Source organism: Lactuca virosa, chromosome 3, assembly GCF_052849685.1.
Source record: "Lactuca virosa cultivar CGN04683 chromosome 3, Lactuca_virosa_CGN04683_v6, whole genome shotgun sequence".
NCBI lineage: Eukaryota > Viridiplantae > Streptophyta > Magnoliopsida > Asterales > Asteraceae > Lactuca > Lactuca virosa.
Genome location: NC_136428.1, coordinates 317,669,077 through 317,678,467, shown reverse-complemented (window position 1 = coordinate 317,678,467; position 9,391 = coordinate 317,669,077). Strand labels below are relative to the sequence as shown.

The following is a 9,391-nucleotide window of genomic DNA, read 5'->3' as shown; positions in this document are numbered from 1 at the left end:
AGAATAGTATACTGTATAGTATGTGATGTAGTAACATTGTGATGAAATGGGGCCAAGTACCTCTTCTGATTCACGCTAAATTGGTCGAAATGCATCTTTTACTTCACATGCTATTGATAAGGAGGATAATAAGTAACATAAACCTTTCAATAAGATAAGCAAAAATAAAAAACCAATGAGTAAATATGCTGCAAGCTTCAAGCATCAACATGGTCTGAGATTTCCTTGTCATGCTCACACCAATCTTTCAAACATGCACCATTTGGTGTACTTGTCTTAATATGATGAAAAAGATAATAACATTTATATCAACCAGAATACGATTTGATCATTTAGATGCGAACCAAAGGAAAAGAATATTTTGATAAGTACCTACTTTCATTTCAAGGTTATTGAAGGTGCATGATCTGTTGACTTTATGTGACAATGCTCTTATGCACATGTCTAGAGTTTAAAGGTATTATATCTTAAGTTATGATTCCTCTCTTAGACATTTCATCAAACAGTTGGTGTATCAAATACTTACTTAATATAATTCTTCCTTCATCAAACAGATGGCACATCAATTGCTACTGATGATGAGTTGTTGAATTAACTTTTCTCAAAGTAAAATTCAAACCTTGAAACTGTTCAATATCGATCTAAATTAATGATCAATTGGAGATGATGACAAATTGCTAAAAATTGATTTCTCTAATAGCAAAATTGATGAAGTGAAAATTAAAATCCTTACTTACAAACCTCCTGTAAAAGGAAAATTGATGAAAATAAATCCCTGCATTTGGTCCTTCTGTAATAGAGAAATTGTTCCATTTTGATGATGAATTGTAAAAACATCGTTCCTTATTGATCCATCTATAGTTTGCGATTTGTGATTGAAACAATTCTGAAAACGATTGTTGATCAATTGTAAATATATGAAAAAACAAAAACTTAGTGACCGATTGTTGAAATCAAAGAGGATTAATGAACCAAATTGTCTAAAAAAATTGAATTTTCTTTCAATAAGCCTGTAAACTCACAAATCATCGTAGCGTGAGTGACAATTAACGTACAAAACTCATTGCGATTGAGAAAATCATCCGAGGAAATCATCGGATGAAAGAGCGAATCTGATTTTGTACGTTGATTAAGGAAAGATCATGTAAATCAGGGGATTCCATTATATGATTAAAATCTGACTAATCTATCCATGAGTGTTTAATTAAGCGCCTTAATCGGAGTTTTTTTTAACCACAAAATCAAATTTGATCAAAGGCTAATATTTGGTCCCTATGTCTCACAAAATATAGGTGGTCTCAAATATATATATATATATATATATATATATATATATATATATATATATATACACTAGTAGGATACCCGCGCGATGCAGCGGCACAAATAGTTCCTTCCGGCGGATAGTTTCCTTGAGGCAATTAGTTTGTTTTTGGCGCAAGATAGTTCCTTTCGGCCATAATATATATTGTTTGGTGTAGATTGTTCCTTTTGGCGAATAGATTTTAACAAGGTGCATAGTTGCAGTTTTGTCGTGAATTGTCTCTAGTAATGTGCATAACTACATAATATGACAGACGACAAATAGTTTCTTTTTAGGTGTCATCATTTGTTTTGGCTCTTAATATATGATTATTTGGTAGATGTGTGAAAAAAATGAAACCAGAAAAAAAAATATCGAAAAACCATTTGTTTACAAAAACATTATGTTTTTTTTTGTAATTCATTTTCGAGATAAAAAGAATAGTACTTTCAAAAACACATAATAGCTAGAAATTAAATTTTTACATATCATGTCATATTTAAAAAACGTGCAATGCATCAAACATATCATATTCTAAGAAAACATATAATCATCGACAAATGTCATTACATTCAAAACTATATCAATAATATCCATACATAGTTGTATTTTACATATCATGTAAGACTTCTCGATACACCACGTTTGATGTGTAAACTCCATTTTGGTTAAAATCTTTAGTAGGCTTCACTAAGACCTTTGTATTGTCACGTGATATTCCTCTGGAGAGCGCAACGTAAAGTCGTCCATGAGAAAATACTGATTCAGGTAGAAAAACTACAACATTTTGAATTGTCTGACCTTGAGATTTATTAATTGTCATAGCAAAGCCAAGCCGAATTGGAAACTGTTTTCTTTTCAGTTTGAATGGAAACATGTCATCTTCAGATGGACAAAGAGGGATTCTTGGAAAGAATACTCGTTTTCCAGCATGATGACAAACGACTATTTCTACATCGATGAAGTTCGTTTGAAAACCTTTGCATATCAATCTTGTGCCATTACATAAACCATTAGAAGGATCAATATTTCGTAACAGCATTATAGGGCATCCAATTTTAAGACGAAGGCGATGGGAGGGGGGGGGGGAGGGGGGGCAAACCACTCACATTTAAAGAGTTTAAGAATTCCATATGATAGAATTCATTCTTATCATCTTTTGCTTCGTCAAAACTATAATACACCTTTTCCTCTCCACGGAACCTATCGATCAACTGATCATTAATTTCGTCGACGTTTTCATTTTTAGTTGATAATATCGCCCTAGAAATAATATAATCAGAAAAACCTCCATTGATTTGCAAAGATGGAAAGATTGCATTAATCAAATTTTCTTTCGATTTGGCTTCACTAGTGTAAGGAATGGACATGTCATCAGGTATTCGGATAAAACTTCCATCGATATCTTCTTCATCTCCGTTGCCAACTCGTATTAAAAAATCTGAAAACCATGGATCAGCAAGTGCCCTCATATTTATGGTTTACCGAAACTTTTTAATTAAAGGCCAAAGAGGCGACATTCGTAGGCTAGAGTCTAAAATTTGTGCTCGAGTGCCACGTCTGATGACTAGTAACACTTGTCTAAAATAGTCACCTAATACCGTTATCTTTCAACCAAAAGGGAGGCTCACCTTTGTAATGTCTTGCATCGTTCTATCTACTGCTTCTATTCCTTGCCTATTAGTCGTCGATGATTCATCCCATATGATTATTTTAGCTAAAAGAAGCAGTTGAGCAGCCCCACTCCGTTGATCAATCTTGCACATTGAGTTATTTTCAAGATTGATTGGAATCTTGAATCACGAATGAGTTGTTCTCCCTCCAGGCATATTATTAGCCGCAGCACCAGATGTAGCAGTAGCAAGTGCAATTAGACCACGAGAACGAACCTCAGCAAGCAAGGCTTTGTACAAAAATGTTTTTCCTGTTCCACCAGGACCATCTATGAAGAATACGCCTGGTAGATTATGATCTACGTGCCTTATGATCTCATCATATGCAGTTTTTTGGTCGGGATTGAGAGAATCTTTAGCAAGGAGGTGTTCATCTTCAACAACAATAGAGTACTCCTCTAGGACCTCGCGATATCCTCCAGATTCTAAATTGATGGTTGTATTTAGCATAGGAAGATCAAATTCACCAAGATCCTTACCCATAGATTGCAAAAATATATTGATATCCATAAGAACGATAGCTTGAACTCGTTCAACACTTTCACATTGTTGTAATTTTTTCATCACAATTATGATTTGGTCATAAGTTGGAAGAGTTACATTCCAAATCATGTGGTATTCGAATTATTAACATAACACAGACCAAATACAAGATATAAGCAACATACATGAACCTGAGGTCCAAATACAAGATGTAAGCAACATACATGAACCCGAGATCAACCTCTGAACCATATCAAGATACTCATATATAAACAATTAAGATTGTTTTTAACACTATCACATTTGTATTTTAAGTCTCTTTTTACAAATGAAATGCTATTTACACAATTAGAAGAATACGATTATCCACAAGCATAATTTCAAGTCCAAAATAATGAAAGAACAATTGCTTACCTTCAAATCAGAATGCAGAGTGAAAATTATGGTTTCAAAATGGTGCAACTTCTACAATTCTTCGAAATCAGGTTCAAGAGTGAGGTTTAGGGCTTGTGACGGTGGGAGATATGGGGATTCGAGTTTGCTAAAGAGAATGTTTGAAGGTTTAGATGTAGATTTAAAGGGCTGGAGAATGAAACGTCGAGCATAGGCGTTGGAGAATGAAATGCCAGGCACCTTGATGAAATCATCTTGGAGAATGAAACGTTAGGTAGGAGTAATCAATCCCTTGAACACGGTAAGCGAAGCGGGTTGCAAGGGCAGGAAACGAAGAGTTTGCATGGAGCCATGAATCTCTATTCAAAATATGTATAACAAACTGAACATTTTTATCTTCCTTTTTAGTGCCGTTTAATAACCTAAAATAAATACCATACCAATTTTAATTTACTCAGAATACTACACCTACCATCTAAATGCATGTTAAAAAACTTTTACTACTTATGTATACGATTTGTTTTTGTATTATGAAAATTAAGGTTATTTATTTGAGTTCATAGTTGATTTTTAAAATATATTATTATATATATATTAAAGTTGTGGAAGAAAGGAATAGCAAATTTGGCATACTTTGTCCAGGTTTGGTCCCTTGATATACATATCCGGTCCCTGTACTTCTTTAATTAATTTATTCATGTCATTTTGTTTGTGTTCCATTCAACTTTCCATTTTTTTGGCAAAATTGGTCCCTGTATTATTGTTGGAAGTTAGGAATACTAAATTTGGATGTTTTTTGGCAACTTTGCTCATTATTCTTTACCCATTTTGACACTTTTGGTCCTTGCAATCAATATTTTTACACTTTTTTGGAACCTTTTAATATTTAAAGTTTGGCCACAAAACTTTAACGGTTTGACAACTTTGATCCCTTTTCTAAAAAGTTGCTAATTCCTACCCCTTTAATTCTTTAGCCATTTTCACACTTCTGGTCCTTGCAGTCAAAACTTTTACATTTTTTGTCCGGGGCAAAGCCCGAACTTTTCATCCTTGCACTTTTTATGTCTGTCATATTTATCAATTCGGAAACAACATTGAAAGCTTCTGGTCCCCGCGTAGCGGGGGTAACCTTTCTAGTTAAATATGATAAATCTTCATTTTTCAATTTTCATAAAATGGAATGTATGTACAAAGTTTAAAAAATTAACCTTTTCTTTATTTTATTTTTGTTTGGAAAGTGTGAGATAGTTAAATTACAAGAATATCCTTAGTAATGATGAAAAGGAAAAGGGAATGTATGTAAAATCTTGAAAATTAAGTTTTTGTGAAACGGAAATCTTAAAAAGTTTAAGTCTTTTTTTTTTTGAAAACATGAGATACTTAAATTAGAGAAACAGTCAAAGCAAAATGAATTTTTCTTGCACATTCCTTTTTTAAAATTACATACTTTTATATAATTTATGAGCTAATTGTATTATTTATCTATCCATTTACATGAACTATATCTATTTGTATTTTAATTTTTCTAAACAATAATAATAAAACATAATAACATTGTCACAAATGAGATTGGTACCTAGCTACATTAAACTTTTTAAAAAGTTATCTTTAACAAATTATATTTTCATCCAAATTTTTTTAATCCTTAAAAAACTTTACATGACTAATTTGTTAATATATCAATATTTTACTAAATTCCATAAATGTTTAAGGGTTGACACAATGTTTTAATTCATAAACTTAATATTTTTTTATGTTAAATGCTAATTGCTATTAACAATTAGAATATTAAAGGAACTTTCAGTTTCAAACAATTAAGATGGATTAATTATCTAAACATTCACATCAGAAACAATTAAGATAGATTAACTATACATATGAGGATTTTGAGAAAGTTGAGGAACAGGAAAGAGCTTTGGCCACTCTGACCATGGCTTTATCTCTTGATATAGCTCAAGGTTTCAGAGAGCATACTTCAGCTAAAGCTTTGTGGGAAGCCTTGATCGACGTATATGAAGGAAATGAGGATATGAAAGAAAGCCGCCAGGATATGCTGCGAGAAAAATTCAATATGTTCAACTTCATTCCCGGAGAAACCCTTGAGACTCAGCTGCAGCGTTTCAGCACTCTCACTACTGAGATGAATATATTTGGGATCTTCTTGACCAAGTCCGAGATAAACAAAAAGCTACTGAATGCTCTTCCAAAATCATGGGACATGAACGTGGCTGTTATTAAGAAGACCAAGGATCTAAATCGTCTCACTCTTGCTGAAACAATGGCGTTCATCAACGCTTGTGATCTTGATGATAAGCAGCGAGGGATTAACCATGTGAATTCATATTCGACTGCAAACCTCGGGATTTCTTCTAACAATGCTCTTTCATCACTCATCTCTTCCTCAGGTCAAGCATTTGTTGTTCAAAAACCTCATATTCAAACTCTTAATGCTGCATCATCCATGCCTTACTCACAAAGCCAGTCGTCTGTCACTCCACAAGCTGTTCCCTCCTCCAATGTACCAGTTGTGGCATCTTCCTCAAACTCAATGGAAAGTGATGAAAATCTTGCTCTCGCCACTAGACTTGTTAATTGTTATAATGCCTTTGTTGCTGGAGAGCTTCCACCTCAGCTATCATTTGCTGACCTGATCAGATTCATCCAGAAGATGTGGAGGAGATGGATATTACATGGAAAATAGCTATGGCAGTATTCAGGGCGAAGCAGTTTGCTAAAAAGACAGGGAAGAATAACTGGGGAATGAATGTTGACAAGAAAGTAGGGTTCAACAAAGGGAAACTGCGTTGTTTCAACTGTCATGAGCCGGGTCATTTTGCTCGTGAGTGCCCGAAACTAGATCGAAGAATGAACAATGACAGGACGATGGCTGCGGTGGGAAACAATCGTGGAGGTGTTGTGGTCAATGGTGAGACTGCTATGGTTGCTCAGTCATTTGACTGGGAGGACCAGATTCAGGCTCTGAATATTTCAGGACCTGAAAATGCTCACCTAGCCCAAATCAATGATGATGCTCCCGTGGAGAATGTTGCAACTGATCCTGAAGAAAAGATGATGGAGCTGCAGTTTGCACTGATGGTATCTTCTACTTCCGAACCCAAGAAAAATGAGGTAAGTTTACCTTCTTGTTCTCAGGCATGTGTTGATTATGTTAAAATTCTTCATGAGGAAATAGAATCATTACGTAGAGAAGTAGAGGACCTTAGATATGAAGGCTATCAACTTAGAAAAGGACAAAAACCCCTAAAGTCCCAGTTAGAAGCAAAAATTAAGGACTTTAGGAGACTTCAGGAATACTACAGTAACAAATGTGAGAATTATGACTATGTCAAAAGACAACTTGCTGAGTTGACTGCTAAGCTTGACTCATTAAAAGGCAAATTTGAGACTGCAGATTTTGATTTTAAAAAATTTGATGTGTCAAGGGAAGTAGTTGCAAACATGATAGATCATTGTTTGCAATTCAAAAATAACCAGCAAAAAGGTTTAGGATATGATAAAGTGCCTCCTCCTTTTAATCACACATATCAGTATCACCCTTTGTATAAAGAGGAGATTGATAACGAACCATTCATGGTTTATGGCAAGCCATCTGGTTTTGTTTCAGGAGGATTTATTAATGTTGAAAGTACTAACATTTCTACTTCCCCTACAGATCAATACTTAGATCAGTCAAAGCACGAAGCTGAAGGATTTGTTTCTGATAATAAACTTGAGTCTGAACCTGATGTTTCTGTTTCAAATGAAAATTTTATTGTTTCTGATGTTAAAATGATAATACTTTTTGTGATACTTTTGCATTAGCTCATGCTGAGTTAATTTTTTTTTTTGACATATTTGATGAGTTGTTTGATATTCCTGTTGCTTGTGATGCTTCTGATGATACCACACCTACTTCACAAGTCACACCATCTGATGCACCCTCACTTATTGCACAACCTGTTTCTTGCACATGTTCTTATGGGAAAAGTAAGGGTGTCATTAAAGTAATATATCTGAAAAATGCAGTACCAGGTTCAATAACAATAAACAGATTTGTTTTACTTGTGGTACTGCTGGTCATATTGCTAGGAATTGTCTGAATAAGATGTTTGTGCATCACTTGTCACAAAGAGGGGAGAATGAGTCTAGAGGGAGGTCTTTAACTAGAAAGTCCTCAAGAACTCGTTCTCGAGATGATGATTGGAGGGATGATCAAAACAAGAAATGGGCAGATTTTCAAAAGAATAAACAGGTTTTCAATAACAAAGTCACGAATAGTTTGCCAAAATCGAACAAGGCTCCGCCAAATTCGGTTTCGTCAAAGAGTAGATTCGGGTCTTCAACCACCTCTGGTAGAAAATCTGGATGTTCAAAGCAAACTAAACAGAAAAATGTTTCAAAATCACCAGTGATTGTTAAGAAACCTAACTATCAGTTGATGCCCAAATTAACTCCCAACCAATCATCGTCATCCTCTGAAAGTGTTTTATATGATGATTCCAAATTGAATGTTTTAAAGGATAAATCTGTGACTCTGAAGGGTCAACCCAGGAAAGTGATGACCTGGGTTCCCAAATCTAAATGATCCCGCTCATTTTGCAAGGACAGTTGCGGAGGAATGTCGTCAGACCTTGGTATGTCGACACCGACTGCTCCCGGCATATGACAAGAGACATCTCCCAATTGAGCAACATTCAATCATTTAACGGGGGGTATGTTTCCTTTGCGGGCAGAGAAGGTGGAAAAATCACTCACATAGGAACCGTTACAAATGGAGTGCTGAGTTTCGAGAACGTCAACTTTGCCCCCGAGTTAAAGCATAGCTTGTTGAGTGTTTCTCAGATTTGTGACAAAGGATACTCAACACATTTTACTGATAAAGAGTGTATGATCCTTAAGCCAGGCATTGTCATCCCGGAAGAGTGGATCCTTGTCAATTCAAAGCGGGATGGCAATGCATATATCATAGATATGAACAGTAACATTCCAGAACAAGTCACCTGCCTCTTTTCGAAGGTCTCAGAACAAAATGCAATGTTGTGGCATCGACGACTAGGTCATGCTAACGCTAAGATTCTAAATCGTCTTGCGAAAAATGAGATGGTACGTAGCTTACCCGTCAGAGACTTTATAACATTTGAGAAGTGTGTGTCATGTGCCCAGGGAAAGCATCATAGAAAACCACACCTGCCGAAACAGGTTAATTCAATCAGTTAGGTGCTCCAATTATTGCATATGGACTTATTTGGTCCGGTCGACGTCCTAAGCATCAACAGAAACTCATATTGTCTGGTTGTGATCGATGATTTCTCTCGTTTTACGTGGGTTTTCTTCTTATCCGAAAAAGCTGGGGTTGCTAATCTGATAAAGAAGTTCATTGTGTTGATTAAGAACCAAAGTAACAACTGGGTGAAGGTGCTTCGCACTGATAATGGAACAGAATTCAAGAATGCAGTTCTTGATCATTTTTACGCAGAAAAGGGAATTGTGCGTCAATACAGCTTTGTTCGCACACCTCAACAAAATGGTGTGGCTGAGC

The 9,391-nt window shown here is 35.2% G+C and overlaps 1 protein-coding gene across 1 annotated transcript; it reads right to left on the bottom strand.

Moving 5' to 3' along the window:
• Window positions 1-1,913: 1,913 nt before the first annotated feature.
• Window positions 1,914-2,775, bottom strand: LOC145164721 (uncharacterized). Its single transcript, XM_079083419.1, has 2 exons — window positions 2,406-2,775; window positions 1,914-2,254 (listed from the first exon to the last, which is right to left on the bottom strand). The coding sequence occupies exons 1-2, from the start codon at window positions 2,773-2,775 to the stop codon at window positions 1,914-1,916; spliced, it is 711 nt and encodes a 236-aa protein (XP_078939545.1).
• Between the last annotated feature and the right edge of the window lie 6,616 nt (window positions 2,776-9,391).